Genomic DNA, 25,831 nt, shown 5'->3' with positions numbered 1-25,831 from the left:
GTTATATTCAAAATTTTCAGTATGTTAAAAATTTGAATTGGCGCGTAACCGCAACGATGCAACGCAATAACTGCAACACGGTTTTCTTTAAGCGTCCACTCCATATTTAAAAATGAGTAAAATTCTAAAAGTATACATTTTTATTTTCATGAACAATTCGAAATTCGAATTCAATAAACTTTTTTGTGGCCAGCATTCTAAAAGAAAAGTTTTTACTGTGTGACAATACTTATGACCTGACTAGTTATATACGCTACGCAGTGGCTGGGCTCTGCTCCTGACATTGCTGACGTCCATGGACGACGGTAACCATTCACCATCCGATGGGCCATGTGCTAGTCTGCTTAGAAGGGTAATAAAAAAATTATGTGAAATTAAATTGACTTTTTTATATAATTTTTATTGCTTATATGGGTGGACGATTTCACAGCTCACCTGGTGTTGAGTGGTTACCGGAGCCCATAGACATCTACAACGTAAATGTCGCCACCCGCTCAGTATAGTTACAACGGCTGCCCTACCCTTCAAACCGAAACGCATTATTGCTTCTCGGCAGAAATAGGCGGGCAGGTGGTGCCTACCCGTGCGGACTCACAAGAGGTCCTATCGCCAGTAATTACGCAAACTATAATTTTGCGGGTTTTGATTTTTATTACACGATGTTATTCCTTCATCGTGGAAATCAATCGTGAAAATTTGTTAAGTACGTATTTCATTAGAAAAATTGGTGCCCGCCTGCGGGATTCGAACACCGGTGCATCGCTAGATACGAACACACCGGATGTCTTATCCTTTAGGCTATGACGACTCCAAGCGACGACTAATCACGATAAATACATTTCTCATGACCATTGAGGAAAATTCTTTTTAAAAACAATAAAACGTAACGATATCATCAATGCGTTCAATATTTTGTATTATGGAATCGTCTGTAGAAAAATAAATTCGCATGAAGACAGTTATGGATAACTTCTCGAATAACATTGACAAAATTATCTCAGTATATTTTTTGCACAGTGTAACCCTAAATCCAGGCAAGCGGGTTGGATGAAATGTCAAAAATAATAAATTGCGCTCGCTCGCCGCGTTTTTTCCGAAACTGCGCATTGGAAAGTCATTTATTAAGCTTTCATTGTTCTTTTTTTAAATATGATATTCAGGTGATTCAATAGAAAAATTTTTCTCCTCGATATCCAAAATAATTAATTATAATAATAGGCAAATGTAAACGCGGTCGTTACATTGTCTTTAAGTTCAATCTTGCTAATTAGATAATAGAATTAGTGCGTTCACTTTTATTATAACACTAAGTTCTGATAAAATTGTAGAAAAATGTTATGTTCCGAACGAAAACATTTTTACTTCATTTCCGATAAACATTCCTATCTCACTGACACATCGTAACGTACTGTAAGTAAGAGAAATTTTCGAAATAAAGGTCCTGATAAAGACGTTCAGTAAATGGCCAAAGCGCTCGAGGACAACAAATTGTGAAGAGCCGAAAAACGGTCCTATTTTCATTTCCTTTACAATATATATTGTAGACATACTCGACTAGGGTTTACATGTTCCAATTATCAATCAATGTAATGGATTTTTCCCTTTCCGTCAACAAGTCCGAATAACAATGTAATCCTGATTCCCTTTTGCATCAACTAGAAACTTAGCAGCGGCTGTGATTATAATATGCAATATCGAGATTTTGCAGTGATGCCGAGTGAAAATAAATATAAGAAATACATTTGGAATTTTCTTTAGACACTGGTGGTAGGGCCTCTTGTGAGTCCGGACGGGTAGGTACCACCGCCTTGCCTATTTTGCCGTGAAGCCGTAATGCGTTTCGGTTTGAAGGATGGGGCAGCCGTTGTAACTATACTGAGACCTTAAAACTTATATCTCAAGGTGGGTGGCGCATTTACGTTGTAGATGTCTATGGGCTCCAGTAACCACTTAACATCAGGTGGGCTGAGAGCTCGTCTACCCATCTAAGCAATAAAATAAAAAAAGGACGGAGGAGCCCACCCTTTTAATATAGTTACAGGAGTTCATAGATCTCACAAAATAACTTTTTAATTTCATTGTAATATGTGACGGATTTTCTAACCCTTAAATCAGAACAAATAATTGCTTCTTCGTAAAGATGGAGTAAAAAATTACCACGTATATAGATAGGTAACAACGACGCATCTTTCTTATTTCACGAATTTGAACAGAGCTTTTGAAATTTGAATTCTAAAACACCTTTAAACTCAAACGAAATCTTTTTGTAATATTAAAATATTTTAAAAATATGTAGCCTAAATGTACAAGTGTCATTTCTACGACTTTACCGTCAAACGCGTGATGAGCTATGGTCTTTTATGGCGTCCCCTCGGGCGTCCGCGTTGTTCGTACAAACTTCACGAAGGAGGTCACGTTTTGTGAGCACTAAATTACTCTTTAAGGTTTAAAATTGAACAGCGTTCTGGTTAGTTTCATTATAATTTTCATTTAAATTTATGTTATATTTTGTCGGTATGTAGTTCTATATTTGCGTGCGATAACAAAACTGTGTATCTGAATTTATTCTGTACAAGTCAGAAGAGGATATTCGACTATGGATCAGGAGAAACGGGCTCACGACCGCTATCTATAACTACTGCTACGAAAATTTTCTATTACAATTATTTAGAGCTATGTCAATATTCACTTATCTTTTTGAATATAGATGTTTCAAAGCTCAACAAAATCTTTAAAATCCTCAAATTTAGACGTTTCACACGCCAACACAATCTTTAAAATTCTTTAATTTAGACGTTCTACAACCTTTGCTTTGAATATCTGCAGACCGTCAAATCCCACATACCCCGCGTGCTCCCTAGGCGCGGACACTTTGTAGGAGGTTTGGCCCCCTGCTCGAAAAAAGGGTAGGTGAATTACAACACAATTAATATTTCACTCACGTGTCTTAATGTCGGTTGCGAGTTTCACTTTGTGAAGTTTGTGGGTTCTGGAAACTACTTCGCTCTAGACAGACGGTGTGTATGTCTATCAGTCTGCTATTATAAGCAAAAGCAGTAGGCAGGTGCTTCACTGTCTGTTGGTTTACCTGTAACGACTTTTTAAAAAAAAGACCAAGAGATTTCTTTAACCTTTTCGTCAACAAAAGTTAAATTGAGTTTCTGTTTTGTAATCCTGAAGATTTTGGGTTTAAGCATTTTTATTAAAATTGTTCGTTATATGTTTTTTTCAATAAAATAGGTAGATTAATATTTTTGTTTGCTGTTTTTTTATTTTAAAAAAAAAACAAGTGTTGTCATTTTCAAATTATTGTTAAAAACAAGGATAATTCGCTGACTCACGCAGTTATAATTCATTTACTTTTTATATTTCTTTCATTTTTATATACGACTGTACTTAAAAGCCAGCTATCTCGATCTGTAGTAATAGTGTTCAAGGAAATTCAGTATATACAGGCTCGGTAAGTGTGTGTGTGTATTGAAATACAATTTTAAAATATATAAAAATAGATATAATTTTTTATTAGTTTATGAGACAAAAACTGGCCCGGATCGGTTAAAAGGCTTGTCTCCTAATTTGTAAAACTTGTCAAAAACAATAAACAAACAGCTTTTTTTTTTTTTTTTTTTTTTTTTTTTTCCTACCTATGCTGATAGCCTTGAGAGGCTATTTCAGCTTCACCCTAACGTGTGTAGGTGAGCTCACGGGGCTCAAACCGGAGAGTTGCTAACACTGACCCTAGCAAGAGCAGTGCTTCGCAGAATCTACCACCGGATCGGAAACGCGACCCACTGAGAAGATCCGGCGAGAAACTCAGTGGGCTGTGTCTAGGGGTTAATTCGCTCGTCGAGCCCTTCGTCGCAAGCGACGGGTTCGACGAGGACGGTGACCGGTGCTTGTGGTGCCTAAAAGCACCGTTAATGGATCGGGAGGATCCGTAATGACGTGCTTTGGGCGACGTCGACTGTTTACCATTCGGTCTACAGGATCGGGTATGTAGTTTCCAGCGGCCACGACAAAAGGGTTCTCATGTCGTGCCGCCTTCTCGAAATGGCGCAATGATGCCGACTGTAGATACTTACTGACAGAGTCGAGCTCCAGGTCATCGTGGAGATCCACGTTCCTCAGGAACCATGGTGCTCCGACGGCTATCCTGCAGAATCGGGATTGAATAACCTGGAGGGGCTTCAAGTTGGTGCGGGCTGCGTGAGCGAACACTACGCTTGCATACGTCATAACGGGGCGTATGCAAGTTTTGTAGAGAGTTACCTTATTACGGAGGGACAGTTTGCTTCGCTTGCAAAGCATAGGGTAGAGACGTCCTAATATGAAGGCGGCACGGTCGCGTACCGTTTTAATATGTGGACGGAATGTCATCCCTCTGTCGAGGGTGACGCCTAGGTATTTGACCTGCGAGGCCCACGGTATGGGCTGGCCAAAGAGAGTGACGGGGCTAACGGCGGAGGTGTTTGCGCGCCTATTAGGGAGTGGGATGCTCGAAGTGGTATTCGGAGGGCGACCCCTTTTGAAGAGCACCGCTGTGCTTTTCGTGGGGTTGATGTCGATGCGCCACTTCCGGAACCACTGTCCCATGGTGGCTACTGCGATCTGGAGTCGCCGATGAAGCAGCGACATCTTCCTACACGAGTAGTAGATAGCCGTGTCATCGGCGAAGAGCGCTAGATGGGTCTCCGGAGACCGGGGTATATCATTGATATACAAACTAAATAATAACGGGGAGAGCGCGGAGCCTTGCGGGACTCCGGCAGTCAGTTGACGGGGACGAGAACGAGTTCCCTCTACTCGATATCGAAACGAACGGTTCGACAAGAAGTCTCGTATGATGAGCACAAGTCTGTCTGGCACTCCCATGTTGTACAGTTTGTAAATTAAACCGTTGTGCCAGACTTTGTCGAACGCCTTCGCGATGTCGAAGAAGAGGGCGCCGGTCGGGATTTGTTTACGCCTATTTAGTCCTATCAGGATGTGCTCCGTGAGGCGGTGCACTTGTTGTACGCACGAGTGTTTAGAGCGGAATCCGAACTGTTCGTCTATGAGAATTTTGTTCGCGGTAACAAAATCCCAGAGGCGTTTCCTAAGGAGCCGTTCGTAAATTTTTCCTATCGTCGGGAGGAGACTAATCGGACGGTAACTAGATGTTTCGTTTGTCGGTTTGCCCGGCTTATGTATACCGATAACGTCCGCTTCTTTCCACACCGCGGGAAAGATGCAGTGCGTCATAGCGGCATTTAAAATTGTAGCCAACATTGCTATCAGTTGGACTGGCAAGAGTTTTAGCGCGCGGTTGCGAATGCCGTCGGAGCCGGATGCCTTCCTAGGTTGGAGATTGTGGATCGCGTCTCTAACTTCGTCAGTGGTAATGGGGGGTAACGCGTCCGAGGGCGGCAGGGAAGCTCTGCGCTCGACCTCCCTGTCGACTAACTCGGTGTGTTCGGGGTCCGCGTGTTGAGTGCTGGTGGTGCACTGCTCTTGCAGTGCATCGGCCAGCAGCTCAGCCTTGTCATCGTCATCGAATGCCGGTGGTTGGCCTGAAGGGCGTACGAGGGGAGGCATAGTAGCGGTAGTTTCGGATTTGAGAGTCCTAGCTAGTCGCCAGTATGCTTGGTGGGAGGGCGCAAGTTGTTCTAAATAACTATGCCAATTATCGTTACGCGCGTCGCTTAGGCGGGAGTGGACTTCGCGTTGTAGACGACGCATCCGAATCCGGTTTGAATGCGTGGGAAGCCGATCGTAGGCCCGGATTGCCGCGTTCCTAACTCTTAAGAGATTCCTAAGTTCGGAGGATAGTCTGATGCGGTGGAAGCTGTCCTCCACATCGACTTCTTTTGAAGATCTAATGATCGCGGAAGAGATGTGATCGGTAATGATGTTTATGGATTCGACGGTGTCCTCGGGGGATAGATTCGAATCCGGGCCGTAAGGGAGGATTGGCGGAGCGGCTTCGGCTAGGCACGTGCCCAGCTTATTCCAATCCACCATGGTCCTCGTAACAGTGACTGGGTTGTGAGGGCGACCGAGCTGCATAAGGACAGGTCGGTGGTCTGAGTCGAGCTCTGACAGTGCTTCGATGGAACGTAAGCGCAGAGTTACGTTCCTAAGCAATGCCAGGTCTATAGTGCTCGGACGGAGCGCGATGTTATACGGATAACATGTTGGAGTTGGGGGACCGACTACTTCAAAAGTGAGGTCGTCTATAAACGCGTCGAGACGCCTACCGTTAACGTTCGTACGATGGCAGTTCCACCTAGTGTGGTGGCAATTTAAATCGCCTGCCAGGATGACGGAGTCTCCCATGCCGAACAGTGACTCGATGTCACTGCTCAGGAGGGGCTTGTCCGGGGGGAGATAAACGGATGCGATGACGATCGGCTGGTGTCCCGTCAGCGAGATACGGCACACTGACGCCTCGATATGTAAGAGCGAGGGAGTATCGAGAGGGACAACGTGCAGGGCCCGCCTATAGTAAATGGCAGTCCCGCCTTTGGAGGCGGTGAGTCTGTCATTCCTAACCATGACGTAATTCGCGACTTTCGGGTCACGACGCGAGGGCTTCAGACAGGTCTCCTGCACTAACAAAATATCTACAAGATTGTCGCGGAGGAATTCGAAAATTTGATCGCGTTGCCGCGCGAGTCCGTTAGCATTGTAGAATGCTAACGTAAGGGAATACGGTTTTTCTCTACCTTTTTGCGCCATTGATTACCGGTAAATAATTTTTATAACGTGCGAGACACGGACTCGTAGACGTCAATGTGATCGAAAGCGGCCGCGAGCCGCTGTTCGGGGGTTACCGACCTACGGATAGCATCTGCGAACGATCGCAGACGGTCAAAGTTTACCGCGGTGACGAAGTCGCGCACGAGCGCGAAGTCGTTGACGACTGAGGGTTGCGGGGGGCGGTACGCGGGCGCGGGGCGAGGTGCGAGCAGGGGCTGAGGCGCGTGACGTGTCGCAGGCGGGAGCTGGGGTACGTTTTGTGTTCCCTCCTTCGTATACGGCAGCGGTTTTTTCCACGCTGAGACGGTGGGAACCGCAGCCGGTACGAAGGCTGGTTTCGGCACTGAAGGCGCCGAAGTCTTTGGGTCGACGGTTCGGGGGGCTGGGTGGTTCGGGCGTTTACGCGGAGCCCTAGGACATCCGCGGTAGTTTGCCGGGTGCCCTTGCTTAAGGCATAGGACACAGCTTGGGGGTTCCGTCGCGGTTTCCCTAACACGCGAACATTCTGTGGTTGCGTGATCGCCGAGGCATTTCACGCAGCGGGGGCGCGCGTGGCAATTACGCGCTGAGTGGCCATAGAGCTGGCACCTGTGGCACTGCCCGGGAGTACCACGTTTATGGGGGGCTTCGATGGTGACTCCGGAGAGGCCGCATATCGTTTTGAGACATGAGATTCTTTTCTTTGCCTCCGGGGTTGATTCTAGCGCGACGAGAATCATATTGTACGGCTGTCTGCCGCGTCCGCTGTGCATCCGGTGCACACTAATTATTGGGAGGGACTGACCGATCAGATCCTCCTTTACGTAGTCTATGTCGAGTTCCTTGGGGACTCCACGTATCACTACGCGGAGTTCGCGGTCCTCCTGAAGAGCATAGGTGTGATAACCTATGTTCTCCTTTCGGAGGTAAGCAGAGAGGGCCCTATGGTCGCCCGGCGTTGCGACCTTAATCTGAATCCCATGCGCGACGTTACGCGCATGGGTATAATTAATTTTGTTGGCCTGAAGGGCCTGGGATACGCGATTCCACGCTGACTTCTCCTGGAGTATCAGCGGGGGCGGGACAACTGTTTTAGGCGCGGGCGCGGTTTTTGGGCGCGGCGGTGGGATTACGCGGCGGGCGGAGTCCGACTCCGGCGTTACGACTACCTGCGGTCGGGAGGCGGTCGCGGACTTGGTTTGCTTCGTCATGGAGCTCCGGGACTCCACGACGCGAGTACGCTTTTTACCGCGCGTTACAGTTTGGAACCCATCCGAGGTTCCGGGTTGAGGGCTAGTCGCGGACTCGAAGTCCATCTCCGATTCGGTATCGGAGCCTGAACTAGACGCTATTGATGTCGCGACGGACGAAACTGACGTGATTGACGCGGGCGCGGGGGTAGCGGGGGCGGGGGCGTTAGACGCTACGGCGGCGGCGTGCGTACGTGCGCTTGAACACGGACCGGCGGCGGGGCACGCGAGGCATGCCTGCGAGGCATGTTTGGCGACGGCGGCGAGAGATGCGGGGGGAGAATATTTACCAAATGAGGCCCTATAGGCCTCGAATTCGGGCGCGATCGACGGATATTTTTCCCGAATGAAGTCGATGAAAAGTTTTTCCTCCATCTTCACGTGATTTTCGCCCGGGGGGGGCGGCCCCGGGACTTAAACGCGCGCTCGCCTTGCGGCGAGGCCCCTGCGTCGGTAACACTAAATTAGCCGAAGCGATTCTAGGAATTTTAGAAATTTTAGTGAATAGAATAAATAGAATAGAATTAGAGTGAATAGAACCACTGCACAGTTCCCGGGCGGCAATGCCTTGCAATTAGGCGCAGGTACAAATTCCGAGAAACACTTGGGCCACAGATGTGCCACGAACAATGATCTATTATCACCGGTAGTCACTTCCGACAAAACAATGAGCACGTCCACGCGCGTCGGTTGCTCAAATCGGAATGTGAAACAAACAGCAACACCGGAAATGTGTATGTGAAAATGTAGTATAGCTATTCTTTTGTTCCCCTTTTGTACTCTTTATCTCTGTTCGATTCCAGATGCTACCTGGATGTAGTTAGAAAAGTTTTCGTATCTCCTGAGGCGCCCAACACTTTGTAATATTCACGTTTTATTCAACGTAACGAATTTCTGTCAAGCGTCAGCGAGCCACACCGAAAATAATATGATAATATTCGTGGTTCGATCCTTTTCTATATCTGTATGCCCAAAATCATTTATACGGGTGTGAGTAGCGTCTCTGTGCTACTTTAAAATTGATTCTTGGCCAATGTACCGTTTCAAGTGCTTGTAGTTAAGTATTTTTTTTTTTTTTTTTATAACAACTAAGAGGCAAACGAGCAAGACGGGTCACCTGATGGTAAGTGATTCACCGCCGCCCACGGTCACCAGCGTTTACGCCAGTGCGTTGCCTACCCTTCAGGTAAGAATATGCTCTTTTCTTGAATAACCCAATGTCGCACTATATACTATGCTTAAAAAGTAAACTAGTTTCTTATAATAGGTAATTTTATGTAAGTTAATCATATGAATACGACATAGACAAACTTGCGGTATTGAAAGTTTTTCGAAAACTTTGGGAACGCATTGTTTGTTAATAAATCTAGTAAAATCGTGGTGAGAGCCCGTTAAATAAAAGTGTTCTAATAGATGCGTAAGTTTAAACAATTCATATATGTTATTGTTAAGATTCTATTATAAATGTTTAGGTCGATTTTGATATTCGATCTGCGCCAAGGAAACCGAACATACCGCCATTATCTTACGAAAGTTAGTCCGTTTACTTTCCCTAATTTGTGCGTAGTCGGGTCTTCGTGTCCTCGAAGAGAACAATAGGCAATAGATATATTCACGAACTTATCAACGAGAATGCTCCACAGATCTTTCTAGTTATTTCTTAATTTAAAATCTTCGAATTTTTTAAAACTGGTATTTTTTTCATTCGAATTTGAATAGCTTTGATTTTACATTTATGTATCCATACATATATACGTACCTTAATATACATATATGTAGATGTAATCCAATTGTAACGACACTAGTTACACGATAATGAAGTTATTACTATAATATTTATTCACCTAACTAATGTAGGCAGTGAGGGGTATTGTCAATCGTGTGGGTATGTTTGATTCTGACCACTTCTGCCGCGAATGACATGCGTGCCGATTTCAAGAGTTACATACAGTCTTTAGTCAATATATTTGAGATTCCAATATCATGTCTCAATATGAGCGGCTACATTCATATTATGTCTATAGGATTCAGTAGCCACTCCGACTCAAGTATACTGTGGCGGGTAGCCATCATACAACGCAAGATAATTGACAGATGCCTGAATCTCGCTTACGACATTTTCAAGATAAAGCGCATATATACAAGTTCCGAACAACAACATTCGGACCGTCGGTCTACCGAGCAATATCACCCGCTCGGCGGAAGATCTTCCCTTTGTCGTATATTCCTACATATACTATGAAATCTTCTGCTTATCAGGACCGCAAGATAGCGGTCACAGTTTTAGTGTCATATTTTATTAGCGTTGATATAACAAACTACTAAATATTCCATTAAGGCTATTATTTCCCTAACTATTTTACAAATGTGAAATGAAAAAGCAATTTTTTAAGGAATATAAACATTATTGATGGTTGTTTGATTAAACTATTCTGTTGCTCCAAACGAGAGTTTGTTTCAGGAAACTTGTCTGAATTATTCAGATCAGAATATCAAAACAGTTTCAGAGCTCAATTTTTTTCTTTAAACTAATTCAATAAATTAATTAAGGCCTAACGGAGTCAGCAGAGGTTACCCATCCTGAAAATGAAACCTAAAACCCGATTGCCGCGCCACATACTGACTGGCGCCACATCTTTTTTTAGATCTAAACAATCTAGACACCCGAACAAGCATACTGAACTTCAAAACCGGTCCTGCTGATTAAAAGAAATTGTGTGACAATAACAAGTACAGAAGAATTATAAATAAAATAAAGATTATTCCTCAATCTACTTAAGAATTCGGAAAAATTAAACAAATTGCTTCCTCTGAATCGATGCTTACCAAGTATTACTAATAAAGGTAAACGAAAAGTGTCCGCAGTTTCTATTTAGTTAAAAATATGCAACTGTATATAAAGCAAGTTTGCAGAAAATTATTTCTTGTGCTGAACCTTCGAGGCAGCTTAAGACCAGATAGATGTCTTTCGGATAATTTTCCCTATCAGTTATTTTTTCCATTTACACAATTTCAATTTGTTATAAGCTGCCATTGCTTTGTACCGATTATGCATTTCAAACAACGTAATGTAGAAAAGGTAACATAAAAAAATCGAACAAAAAAAAAGGGTGCGTGTACTTATGTACGCGCGTAAGAAGTTATACTTTATTTTTATTAAGTTCTTTTTTTATATTTATATTTTAATCAATTTGAAAAAAATCGATTAAACCACATCCTCAAACACGCATATTGGACATCCCTTTTCTTGACATCATATAAATTCGGTAATTCTCGGTACGGTTCGGAAAGTTCACCTGCGGCTATATTCAGACTCGCCAAGTTATCTCGGTCGTATTGTAATGAGCGATTTAGTGGGCAACTTCATTTCTGTTAATTTTGTGTCACGGTGCACGCGCATCGTAAAATTTCACTCTCATCTATTTTTCATAACGCGCCTAAAGAAGTATAACTTCAAAAACATTTCGACGTTCAGATGATCGCATCTACTTATAGAAATATCTGTTTGTCAATTGTCATCCGCTTTGAGAACGGATAATAATTTCCTATGTCCTGTTTGTTTGTAAGTTGGATAGGAGACCAACTTGTCTCACAGGAACTTCAACGTCAATTGTTGTTTCAATAGTTGTCGAAGGATTTATTTGCATATTTTTTACTACGGAAGAGTATAGAATTATAATATAGAAGGGACTCCTTCCATTAGAACAGGCGAGCAACCTACGAATTATCTATAAAATGTTTAACTGCTTATAAAAGTCTATTAATAAAATAGTAAATTAATGCAAATTCAAAGGCTTGTAGGTAATTAATTATTGTCTTGTCTACTGACATATTAAATTCAATCAATAGTTCATCGCTCTATGTTTTTTTTGTAAATTAACTATTTCATATACATTTTATGTGTATGTCTCATATAAAAGTCATAAATTTCAGTAATTGATATTAGTTGGTCTCGGTAAATTCTTCATCATTATCTTCATATTATTCTACATAATATGTGATAGTACTTTTGAAAACTACCAGTAATGGATTAAGTTTAGCTAGTGTGTTTGGATATGCGTGTGTATGTTTTAGTGAACATTTGTTTATTGTCTCGATTGTAACCGTGTTGTTTAAAATTAAAGTTCAGTTTAAAATGTTGATAGTCTTTGTGCAAATGGCTTATAAAGTATCTATAGGTCGTTATGATTAAATTGCTAAAACCTTAGATTCCTCTTAATACAATAAGACGCTTCAGAAATTAGTTTATAGTTCCTAATGTTTCAAACGAGTTTGAGTATACGGCTCGTTACTTCTGTGAAATCCCGTATTTCATTATTAATGCAAGTACCAGAATAAACAAGACACACTTGTCAGTCTAATTCTAAAATATTCGGCGAGACGCTTTAAAATATCTATTTTAACTAATAGCCAATGCTAAAACACAGAGCGAACAGCATTGTGTTCTGTTACTAAGAAATTACGGAAGGAATGCGAATACCAGTGGCGGTAGCGAATTTTTGTGACATTACAGCATGGATATGTTTAGTTACGTAGGTACATGTTTACTAGCGGACACACTTGTGCATATAGCGTAGTGTGATGTGTTTTACAGAAACCATGTGAATAAACGCACATGAATGGATAGTTTTCAGGTGTTTTTGATCGTTCACGAACACTTGTTCCTTATTGAATTCACGCTTTGAAAACAGAAAAAGTTATACTTAACTCTAGCTGAGTATCATTCATATTGATTGTATAAAAATGATATTATGTTTTGTATGTAGTAGAAATCTATGTTAATATAGGAAATATAGAGCTGAAATATGAATCTGAAGTCTTCGTGGCCTAAAGGATAAGAGGTCCGGTGCATTCGTATCTAGCGATGCAACGGTGTTCGAATCCCGCAGGCGGGTACCAATTTTTCTAATGAAATACGTACTTAACAATTGTTCACGACTTCCACGGTGAAGGAATAACATCGTGTAATAAAAATCAAATCCGCAAAATTACAATTTGCGTAATTACCCTGCCTATTAAAATGTGATTTATGACTTGAAATCGTACAGCGTGGCTTGAAATCACTAGTTATCATCAGGTATATAAACGTCCTGGAGCTAAATAAAAATAAAGAAATTACCACTCTCAATATTCTTGCAAGCGTGAGAAGGAAATTATAATTACGGGTAAAGAATATTAAATATGTAAATCCAAGTATCCTGTTGCTGGAAACATTTATATCTTAACAAATCTTGGGAGTTAAATCTTAAGTGCAAATTGTGTAATTATAAATTTTTTGTTCAAGAAGTTTCAAATAACGTTCGTTTTCATGAAATAATTAATTTGTTTTAAAAAATATACCCGAATAAGTTCAGCAATTCAAATATTTATGCTTTTTGTTTTAAAATAATACCATACAATTATTCTCCTTTCTTAACCGGTAAAAAGTATTTGTAATAATATATTATTTTTATTGCATGGACGAGAAAACGAGGTCAAGATCCACCTGGTGTTAAGTTGGTAGCCGCTTGAACTATAAGCACAGCGTTAATGCCGCCATCAGTATTGAAAATGCGTCATGATAATCGCCTTATCGTTGCCGCCGCTGACTACTCCCCGAATCCTGATCATGCAGGAGCCAGTCACCGTCGACGGCCTAGACACGTTCTTACGGATCCATCAGATCCAATAACCTTTGCATTAGACGCCTTCAGCTCTAATACTAGGAGCAGGCTTAGTGACCCCGGTAACCGTACTCGTCGAACTCGACAATGAGGTCGACGTGCAACCTAACCCATGCATCGGCCCGCTGAGTTTCTCGCCGGATTTTCTCAGCGGGTCGCGATTCCGATCCGGTAGTAGATTAATTCGCGAAGCAATTGCTCTTGAGTTGTTAGGTCTCCTTCGGAGGCGCTCGGGCGGTAGTTAGCAAATCCCACCCCTCCTGGCTGAGCCTTTGCTCGCCCACCTGTGCTGGTGAAACTGGAAAGGCCTTCGGGCCACCAGCAAAATTTCAATAATCAAGAAAAAAAAAGTATTGAAAAATGATGACTACATTGCAATTATATAATATCATGGTTGTTTAATATTTCATAGCGGAGCGCATGATTACTTTTAGAGTTCTCGTGGCTTAAAGAAAAAGTCGCCTGATGCAATGGTATCGATACACCGACACAATCGATCCGATCGTGTCGGTGTTCGAATCCCGCAGGCAGGTACCAACTTCTGTAATGAAATACGTACTTAACATATATTCACCAATAACTTCCCCAGTGAACGAATCACATCGTGTAACAAAAATCAAAGCCGCAAAATTGTAATTTGCGTAATTACTAGTGACAGTGCGTCCTGTGCGACCGCACGGGTAGGTTCCACTAAGCTGTCAATTTCTGCCGTGAAACAGTAATGCGTTTTGGTTTCAAGGGTGGAGCAGACGTTGTACTTTATTGAAAAAAAAAATGTATTAATTTTTGCATTTTATTGTGTTCTTAGAAATTTTTCTTTTAAATATGGGGAAAAATCTATTACAAATTATTTTACTTTTTAATTAATGACGACAAACTTATGTATTACTGATAGTAGTAACAAAGAAAAATCAGTCTAGATATCGGTCAATCAAACTAGAGAGAAAGGTAAAGGTAAGGTAGAATAAACTGCGTGTTATCTTTGCGTATTTAAATAAATAAATATTTTCCTCCGTTAAATGACTTCGCAACGAATAACTCAAAACTTATTTCTTTTTATTGCTTAACTAGGTGGATTTTTATTAGTTAGATTTAGGGACTTAGTTTAATCTTTGTGAGGATTCAAATCATCTGTATCGATTATTATTCCTTATGAATGACTCACGAAATTTATTTTCGCCACGTTTACGCAGCTGTCCGTATCATAGGAAAAACAGTGGTGACTGAGGTTTTCTTGTTAAAATACAATATATAGAATGCATCGGATATTCTGCGATATTAAATTGAACCAAAAATGGGAAATAATATAATATTTGTTTTAAATTGGTGACCCTGATCAGTATATTTGGATAAAGTAATAACATTTTTGTATCGTTACGAGTTCTTGATATGTGTAGTCCTTGATATGTAAATCAAATGTCTTGAAGTTAGTGAAAATTATTCAGACAGATTCCGCTACATAGACATGAAAATCTAATAAAAACGTGATATAAATCATTTTAGTATTAATTTTTTAACACTGAGACATAATGCTGTGTGCTCGTATGAAGATTCAACTTTCAGACTAATCCAGAAACTGTGGTACAGAGAAACAGTTCAATTTGCGAATCCTCCCCGGACCGTTTTAATAAGACTGAGATCTTTTCTGAGATTTTCACGAGATATAGACATTACTGAAATGCAATTTTACAGTTTTTCATTTTTAAATGCGAAATGAGTTTTGCTCGAAGCTGAGCCGTAAAATCGGTTCTGCCCGGTTGCCGAATAACGAGGATAATGTTTTACGAGCGTACCTACTCGTGTAGTTTGATATTATTTGTATTTATTATCTATTACGTTTATACGCTCTGTAGCTTAAGTACCTTAATATAAATATTTCAAAATAATGCGGCATTATTAGTTGACAAAAAAAAAAGGTTTATATGTAGTTTAAACATAAAATGTAATTTGATTTACGGTATTCTTTTTTTCATTCCTTCTTGAACAGTGCCGTTTTCTTACGCGCTGTACTGAATTTTTATGTTTTGTAATGTAATGTATTTATACTTATAAAATAAATCCCCACACATGAGGCCGCCTGTCGTAAATTTCGAATTGAATTTCCAATGTGCTATTTAAGATTTGGCATGCAATCACTATTTATTTCTGCTAGAAGGGAGGTCTAGAATAGTTCTGTAGTCACGAACTTTTTTTAATTCACAATAGCTTTTTACTGGTGGTAGGACCTCTTGTGAGTCCGCACGGGTAGGTACCACCACCCTGCCCATTTCAGCCGTGAAGCAGTAATGCGTTTCGGTTTGAAGGGTGGAGTAGCCGTTGTAACTATACTGAGACCTTAGAACTTACTTATATCTCAAGGTGGGTGGCGCATTTACGTTGTAGACGTCTATGGGCTCCAGTAATCACTTAAAATCAGGTGGGCTGTGAGCTCATCCACTCATCTAAGCAATAAAAAAAAAGTTAATATAAATTTTCAACATCCCAATTTAATGAAGTCTGTTTAACCAAATTATACTTTACTAGCGGCCCGCCCCGGCTTCGCTTGGGAAGTAGCGCACGCGATGTAAAGAATTTTAGGTAAATTTTTACACATTGGGTTACATTATTGGAGCTTAGTAAGGATCCCTAATTTTTTTGAAAATATAATAAATATAGCCTATGTCTCCCGGGGATAGCGTAGCTTTCCAACAGTGAAAGATTTTTTTAAATCGGTTCAGTAGTTTCGGAGCCTATTCAATACAAACAAACAAAGAAATCTTTCCTCTTTATAATATTAGTATAGATACAGGTTCGTCTTTATGCCTTTTTCTATTTCATATCAATCATACTTTCATATTTTGTGTTAAAGCTTATACATTACTTTATAACAATTAGTTACACTTAAAAAAAGCATTGATCTTATCAATATAACAGTCTTAGATCAAAAACATTTAGAAGTGTGGGTGTATGTTTGCCGACTACTTACGCCAGCTTATCGAGACACCTCTTCAGTGTCGGGTAAACGTTATCAGATAGTTTTCAATGCGTTCTCACTATCTCGTTGATAACACCCGTGTACTAATGATATTGTAATCGTATCAATTACATTTTGATAAATGAATACTTATCAATTTGTCATTGATAATAATGGATCGTGACGGAGTAATGTAAATATAATTATTACATTTTATAATAAACTACAAGATTTTCGAAACGTTTCGCTGTGTGCTGTAAAATCTGTATTACTTGGAATTACTTGAACGCCTTATATTCATGGCTCTATGCTAGGAGCCTTCCCTGCTGTATGTACATACAATATTAAAAACCAGAAAATATTGAAATTCAATTGTCGAATAATGACATCGTAGTTGTCTGTGACCACGAAAACTGTCAAGTATTTATTTGAGACTTCATAAAAAAAAAACAGTAAGAGCGAGACTATGTCCGAAAATAAGTTTTAAACATAGCTACGATCTGGAAAACTACAGAATATATTTAATATATAAATCGTTTGTTGTGTTCTTAATATATTTTTATGGGGGTAATTTACAAGTTGATCAAATTTTAAAATTTAATTCCAGTGTATAAAATTGATTCTGTACTGCGGATGTTTTTATTAATTGGATCCGTGCAGTCAACCGTTAACAGAAATAAAAAGCGTAGCACTCTTATGGAAAATAAATGAAATGGACATTTTAATCTGGTCTACGAGATCGCAGAATGCTCAGACACTAGGGTAAATAATTAAATTAGAGAAATCATTTGTTTTAATAACTAAAGTCGAGTAGCAGCTGACACATTTGCTAGACTGATTGATATGTAGTGTTACCAAAATATCTTAAGTTACTTTCTGACTACGCTATACTATTTTGCAATATAGTATATCAGCGTATACTTGGCCAATAATACATAGTACAGTACAGTGTGAACATGTACATAAAAATGTATAGTGCGCGATATTATTGTGCTATGAGCTATATTATTATGCTATTATATTATAGCGTAGTCTGAACGCAGATTTATATGTACTGTCATCCTCCTTGTGTCGAAATACTCACTGCTGAGGATCGTGACCACCCTTTTGTATCACCTGTACTGTATGTACTGTCACTGTTTTTTACTGGTGGGAGGACCTCTTGTGAATCCGCGCGGGTAGGTACCACCATCCTGCCTATTTCTGCCGCGAAGCAGTAATGCGTTTCGGTTCGAAGGGTGGGGCAGCCGTTGTAACTATACTTGAGACCTTAGAACTTATATCTCAAGGTGGGTGGCGCATTTACGTCGTAGATGTCTATGGGCTCCAGTAACCACTTAACGCCAGGTGGGCTGTGAGCTCGTCCGCCAATCTAAGCAATAAAAAAAAATATATCGTAAGACTATTACAAACTCTTACGATTACGAGTTACGATTTTAAAAGCCGTTCTCTAAGTCATTGTTGAATTGTATGTGCAAACGTCGCAAACATTATTTTCATTTAGGTCGGCTAACGAGCCTAATGAAAACATGAGTTCGGCCGTTGCGTCGGTTACAATGCTGTTATTTTTACTTCAGATTCCTCGTATTAGCTGCTAAAAAATTTAGAAATGAAGAAGCCGTTTTCTTTTTGTTATCCTCTCTTGAAGAATACGTTGGCCTCGAGAATTTCTATGAATAATTTGGACTGTAGCTGTAATTATTTGATCAAATTACGATCATTTCTAACAAAATTATTGTAACGTCTGAAAACAAAGGGTATGAAATACAAAAGTGAATCGGTTTTAACAGTCCACCAAAACAAACAAACTTCAAACATGTGTGATCTACCGAAATAAACTCTTGATGGACACGACATTGATTGACACTCATTATAATTAAATTTCCAATGAAAGACACTGGAACTTTATTATGTAGATTTTTATTTTTGATCGGAACAAAGTTTTTTACATTTCAAAGCTCCGTGCTGTTTGGCACTAAATTAAAATATGAATCGTTAGCTAGAGACTAAAAGATTGCGTTTTGTACAAACCGAAGCGTATCAAGAACAAAAGTAGATTCTACCGTCATCCAAGGCACAATAAAAAACCCTTTGGCTTCCAACTGTTTCTGATCAAGATATTAGAGACTTAATAGGAAGAAAATAAAGTTATTAAAATTGTATATGTTTCAGATTTATTTTAAAAGCTACATTCGTAAATAATAATAATATTGTAACAACCTTTCGATAAAAACCTCGGATGCTTCAGAATCGGTGCGCGGAAGAATCAGTTTCGGCAGCACCATTCCTTTCTTGCGTCTGCCACGAATGCCGGATGGGACCGGCCACTGGAGTTCCGTCATCACAGCCATAGGACTGTGCGGGCTGAGGATCGTTAGCCTGCGCTCAGGAGGGGGCAGACTAAGCTGTTGAAGAGCACGACGATCGGTGCTAGCGAACAAACCGCGTCGCTTCTCGGCTGAATTTCCCATGTCCTCACCGGAAAGAGCGCGGCGGGCGGGGAGGCCGCGGCTTTCGCGTACATCCCGCTCGCTCGCAGTTAAGAAGGAGCTTCGGTGACTACGAACAGAGGTGCACGAGCTGGCCGGACGCGCCGGGGAGGTGTCTTTACTTGGACGGAGACTCTCCATTGATCGAGCGGTTTCGACTCTTGCAGCTGCCAGAAATTGACCGGTCGTTACCGTCGCCTGCGCCACTTCGCACTCCTCTTGGCTCGAGCTCGAAGTGCCGCTACGCGAAAACGTGCTCGTTTTAGATATAAAACTTCGGTCGCTATATTGTGCCGTTGAAATACTCGAGCAAGTGTTCGCGTCTGCCGACTCTGAAGAGGCCTGTTGTCGTACATAGCCCTCTTCCAAAGAGGAGTGCACCACGCGGGCATTCAATGAGCTAAAAGCCGCCAGATTTGGTCGACGGTTTTTTCTCTCATCTTCCTCTTCCTCCATTGTAAGCTGACTGTTGTGTTTTACCTAATCATATACTAGCACACGTATTCTGACACTACACACATTTAAGCAATAATATAATATATATTTATTTTTTTGTGTAAAAACTTTTATTGCACTTTCATATAATTAAACTTATACAGAATAAGGAACACTGGACACAGTCTTAAACACTCTTTGAATCACTCCATGAACTTTCCTAGCAAACCTGAAACAAAATATTGTTTTAAGGATTGTTATTAATATTGATTTTGTTGCTTATTGAGAAATAACGACATTGACATTACTTGGCTATGTAAAATTGTGTGCACATATAATCATGCTGGTTGGAGTGTTAACTCAAATGAATTTGACTCAAACTTAGGGTTGTATTACGTAGAAAACAATAAATACGTTATTACGTTGTTTAGTTTGCAGGCTTGGAGTCGAGCGCCAGCTGTCCCGCCTCATTTGCGCAGTCGGTTAAAGCCTTAACTTGTTCCGCGTTTAATCCCGTCGCTTTCACTTTGACGTCAGCGCTTCTAGAATGTTCTTTACTCTCGCTGCTGGATTCGACTCTCTTGGTTGTGGAGTTGCCTAATTCATCAATAAACGTTTCCTCTTCGAACTCCTCTTCGTAATGTTCCTCGAAGGACTCGCGGAATTCCTGTCTAGCTTGGATCGTGACCTTCTCAGTCGTCTGCTTCTGTTGGATGAGCTCGTCCATGGTTCGCTTAACGAGCTGCTGACCGGCCTCAAGGTTCTTAGTTTCAGACATTGTGATTGAGATTTTATCTAGAATAATCAGAGAGATTGATTTGTTGTTGTTCGGTTTTATTAAGTGCTTATAATTAGAAATATAGATTTACTAGCTGTACCCGTCCGCTTCGCTGTCATTTAAAATTAACATTATTCTCACCCCCACAAAGATTCTCATTATTAATACCCCCGCAACTGATGTAGGGAGTCCAGCACTCATATAAATATTAGCCTATCCATTAAGTACACGTATTTTCTACATGGATACCAAGTTTCAAGTCAATCGGATGCATGGTTCAGTAGTTATAACGGAACATCCGTAAAAACCACTGGTTTATATATTAGTATAGATTTACAAGAGTCTAATACGCGGAGCCGTGGAAGATTGAAAAAAATTCTATTCGGTGTGGTGCAATGTAAGAAATCCAAGTTTGTTAGGAAATAATATCGTTAGTTGGCAATGCGCCAGCACTGAATGTTTGGACCGCTTTTAGATTTACACTCTCCAAGAATTCCATGGTAATTTCAACGAACTCTTTCTTATTGCATTTCTTTTACGAAAAAACAACATTGAAAAATTAGTTGCAATTCATAACAATAAAGAATGTTGATTATTTCACATGATTTATAGAATAATTTTATTAAAAAAAAAACAGAAATTATCTAGAGATAATGGAATTTGAACTAACCTTTTTATTCTTTTATTAAAACTGACATTAAATCCGTGTTATAGCCAATGAGATCGTCAATGCAGGTTGAAATTGAAATGACTAAGACAAAAAAAATGTAATATTCAAGTTTACTTATCACTACATAGTATAAAACAAAGTCGCTTTCTCTGTCCCTATATCCATCCCTATGTATGCTTAAATCTTTAAAACTACGCAACAGATATTGATGCGGTTTTTTTTAATAGATAGAGTGATTGAAGAGGAAGGTTTATATGTATAATAACATCCATTAAATTGTGGAGAAATCAATAATAAATTACAGTTTCCGAAGCGAAGCGAGGGCGGGTCGTTAGTATTTTACTAAAACATTCCCGCTGACCTTCAGGGTGTTCAAAACGTTCGGCCTTACTGTCACGTACCGCGAGTTCAAGACGAGACAAGACAATAGGATTCTTGTCTATTAAAAACGTGCGAATACCTGACTGAGTCATCGTGACCTACATAGGAATAAACAGGCGCGAAAGGTGTAATGTTACGGAAAAAAAATTTTCAACACACTAGAACTGAAATTATTTACTTCCTTTGAGATTCTTTAAAAAAATTATTTTCAAAAGATTTTCGTTACGATTTAGTTTTAAGACAGCTGAAAGCTTTGATTTTATAAATGTCATAGAACGTTTTCATCAAAGCAGTAAAACTACGAATATATTCGTAGAAATACTGTTAGTTTAGCGAATACGCGGTAAAACATTTTTAGTAAGGACAATAAAATAATTGCTGACGGCTTAGTGGTTAGCAATAATATTAACGATATACTGTATAATATTACAAAGGATAGATACCTGGATAAAAGTAAGTAAACCGATCACAGTCACTTCAACGAATTGAAAATTGTTTTATGGTATTTTGTTGAGATGTTTTCTCTGCCGAGCTTGCAAGTCAACTGAGCTGAAGAAATACCGTCGCTGGCTTTGTTGCTCTGTTTGAGCTTTGCGTGGGCGCATACCGACGTTGCCAGACGTAAGATTTTCCCAGGAACGAAGCATATTTATAGCGTCAATTACTACCACGATTCTTAGTAATTAAACGTGAAATTGTTTTTATTAAAACAAAAATATTATTTTCCAGTGGATTACATTTGAATTCGTGGATATTTTGGGTAAACGAACACGAGGATAAATCGTTCAATTCTATAGTTTATCTTTGTAATTCAAGTTTTGGCCCGAACTCTAGTCCACTACCTTAGTATCTGTCAAGACAAATTAACAATTCATTTGATTTATTTTGACAAGAAATAATTAATTTTTAAAATGTATGAACGTAATCTGTGCGACATATTGATTAATTTATTTAGCAATGTGAGGTCACGTTCAATTCCTGCTTGCATACGAAACTTGCTCTAATTAATCCACAATTAATTAATAAATCTGTCAAATCAAGACCCTTAGAGAGATTAATTAAATAAATTCTTGTAAATCGTGGTTCTGAAGTGAGCCAAAAATACACATTATGCGTCAGTAGACGTGGCGTCGGAGGCGATGACTCCTCTATATAGAGGGGGCGATAAAACATTCGAAATCATGAATAATGATTGGCAAAGATCCCTCTGACTAACTCCATCTTCGTAATGCAATGTGAATAAAATACCCACATGATGTTTAAAAACGTTAAGACGCGGAAAATTGTTGTTGTCATTGTTTATTAAGAAATTTATAATGGTCACATGTTTATTTTCGTGAAGTGAGAGTAGGTTAGTATGGTTGTAAATAATACAATATCATCTCAAAAAACGTTGATTTATATCACAAGCTAAATTGTGAAATCTGTTTGTTTTGAAATTTAATAAATTTTAAGTTTTTCTTCGATTTTAGCAAGTTTTAAACGATTTAATCTGGCGTGTTGTTATTTTCTGTGTTTTAATTTCCTACAAAAATGGGATATAAATGTGAATTGTTATATTCAGGCGAGGTTTGCATTATCTCTCAGCTTTAAAGCCAGAGATGTTCAAAGAACAAAGCTTTTGTGATAAGTATTAGCTTTACTTTTATTTCACCAACGACTCTTGTATTTTAGTATTAATGTGGTAATTTAAAACAAGTTTGAATTGCTTGTAGACACTGTGTGTAATTTTAGTTTTAATAGAGCTTTTGTCGTGTTATTATCATTTCCCTTGGCCACGGGGATGATAATATATTATAATATAAAGTGGTTTCTCTAACAGTGGGCATCCTGCTGTCATTTTTAATGGATTGACTGCCTATGTTTGTCACCGTTGCGCCTGCCACTAAACGATCCCGCTATTTTTTTATTGCTTAGATGGGTGGACGAGCTCACAGCCCACCTGGTGTTAAGTGGTTACTGGAGCCCATAGACATCTACAACGTAGATGCGCCACCCACCTTGAGATATAAGTTCTAAGGTCTCAGTATAGTTACAACGGCTGCCCTAGCCTTCACACCGAAACGCGTTACTGCTTCACGACAGAAATAGGTAAGGCGGTGGTACATACCCGCGCGGACTCACAAGAGGTTTTACCAGCAGTAATTACACAAATTATAATTTTGCGGGTTTGATTTTTATTACACGATGTTATTCCTTCACCGTGGAAGTCAATCGTGAGCATTTTTTGAGTACGTATTTCATTCGAAAAATTGGTACCTGCCTGGGATTCGAACACCGATGCATCGCTCAACACGAATGCACCGGACGTCTTATCCTTTGGGCCACGACAACTTAGCTTAGGATAACCGTTACCTCATCGCGTATTGATATTTCTATAGGCGGGCTCTGTTTTGCAAGTTGGGTTGTCTATGGGCTATGATGACCGATTTACATTAAATGGGGCATGAGCTCATGTGCTTGCGTGGAATACTTGAAGATCTTTAGTTTGGTCAATAAAAGCTTAAAGTTACTTCCCAAAGAATGAAAGTCATGCAAAAGATGTATGTATGTATTGCATTCTTGAAATAATACCTAGTATGTTCTGTAATCCTGATTTTTAGCTTTGTTTGAAATCATAATGTTTAGCTTCATAATATTACATTTAAAACTACTTTTACTGTTTAATTCTCGCTTTTTAATATATTCTTTTATATTCACGATAAGAAGATCTCGAGTATTATGTAAGCGCAAACCATGTTCGCTATCCAAGTTAGGGTTTTTTTTATTTATTTATTTATTTCAACGGCTCCGCAAATCGTTCGTCGAATTATCTTGTTTTACTTAGTTGAGTATTTGGATTTTATCAAATCTTATAATTTGGTTCGCACGACTCTCCAAAGGATGCTGATAAATTGTGTACCGGGTTATTCTTGACCTCCGCTGTGACTTCACTCTGAGCCATATAGATTTCTTAGTTTGTTCTGTGTTATTCTTCTTAATGTGTGTATTATTCTTCATAATATTATGTTATACGAACAGTTTCCGATCTACTTAGTTTGATTTCAGCATCGAATTTAAGCAGACAGACCGCACACTGCGCATGAATATTGTAGCAGTAAAGTTAGTAGTTAATTTGCATCAATTTATAATTAACTGTAACATGCGCTCTGTGTAGCTCTATGCTCGTCGTTTATATACAATCCAATACAATTAATCGTTTCATTCTATGGAATTTAAGTCTAAAAATCACGGCTGTTTTCATATTAACTTTTGTATTTTAAACTTGAACGATATTTGATTAAATAAATCATTACGTTTGTGTTTTGTGGGATTAAATCATAAAAGTTTAATCAAGTCTCGGATTCGCACACGCAAATAACAATTTGAACCTCGGCTCATTTCAATTGTTTAACTTTTTTGGTTTATTGTGTATTTGTAGAAAAAATATTGCAAAAGTTGACTTTTATCGTTACGTAACATGTTTTTAGCTGTGCATGCCTATTATTTTGTGAAGTAAGATATAATTTATTACATAATTTTGTACTAAACTTTTTTTTTGGCAAAATTGATTATTGTTGCTTTGTTATTATTGCTATTTTCTACTATAAATGTTTTTCGTTTCGACGGTCTTCATCGAGTATATAATTTACAAAGTCTATAACCAGAAAATTAAGACCGATGGTGGTAAAATTAATGATTTCTAACAGGAATAGAAAAGAAAATATGTACACGTATATGTCCCACAAATTTTATATTTGCTTATATATATTGTGTCTAAAAAGTTTCCAGCTAGTGTCTAAAGCTCATGCCAGCTCTGATATTGCTCAGTGATTACATTTTAATAAAATAAAACAACGGGATTTTTACTTAGTTTCAGATTCCAGAACGTTCTCTGAATAACCTGTATAGTGTTGTGAAACACACACAAAGTCGTCAGGAAAGAAAAAAGAAAGAAAAAAAAAACACGACGCATTTTTAAAATTCTCAAAACATTATTATCACACAAAGAAGTTCTAATTATAAATCTACAGGCGGGCAGGGGTCGTTTGTAGCGTTGATTTATTTACGGAACGTGACCTCGTGTTACTGAGCGACCTTTGCTGAAGCAAATGTTAATACCATGCTGCACTATGGTACCCTGATGCAGGCACGCGAGCCTTCCGTCGTGTCGATAGCTATCTAAGCTAAATTAACTTGTTAGGACTCAGTGATTCTCAACCTTTTTTTTGTTGCGGCACATATTTAACGATTTCAAAATTTGGCGGCACACAAAAAATATGATAAAAATTATTTACTTACTACAACACACTTCATAAATAGTTTATCAAAACAATTTTAATATACGAAATAAACTAAAATATACTATACATTTTTTTTTGTGGATTTAAATATATATTCATGTTTAAAATATTTTTCTTTTAAAATGATTTGAATTTAATAATATTAACACTATTATATATTCGCAAAGTTTGGCAGCACACTTTTGAAATTTGGCGGCACACAAAAGTGCCGC

At 39.3% G+C, this 25,831-nt stretch overlaps 1 protein-coding gene across 5 annotated transcripts in view; it reads right to left on the bottom strand.

Moving 5' to 3' along the window:
* The window catches only part of dnc (phosphodiesterase dunce), a 438,509-nt gene that overhangs the window by 141,191 nt on the left and 271,487 nt on the right, over positions 1 to 25,831 (bottom strand). For 2 of the 5 annotated variants that reach the window (XM_089737122.1, XM_089737123.1), the window contains exon 2: positions 18,804 to 19,736. The exons of the other annotated variants lie outside the window; for them this stretch is intronic. In XM_089737122.1, coding sequence (XP_089593248.1) covers positions 18,804 to 19,528 — 725 coding nt within the window. In that variant the 5' untranslated portion in view covers positions 19,529 to 19,736. The remainder of the gene's footprint in view (positions 1 to 18,803; positions 19,737 to 25,831) is intronic. 5 annotated transcript variants of the gene reach the window in all.

This window comes from Bombyx mandarina, chromosome 22 (assembly GCF_030267445.1).
Source record: "Bombyx mandarina strain Sakado chromosome 22, ASM3026744v2".
Classification (NCBI taxonomy): Eukaryota; Metazoa; Arthropoda; class Insecta; order Lepidoptera; family Bombycidae; genus Bombyx; species Bombyx mandarina.
The sequence above is the reverse complement of the archived record's forward strand: the minus strand, read 5'-3'. Positions and strand labels throughout refer to the sequence as shown.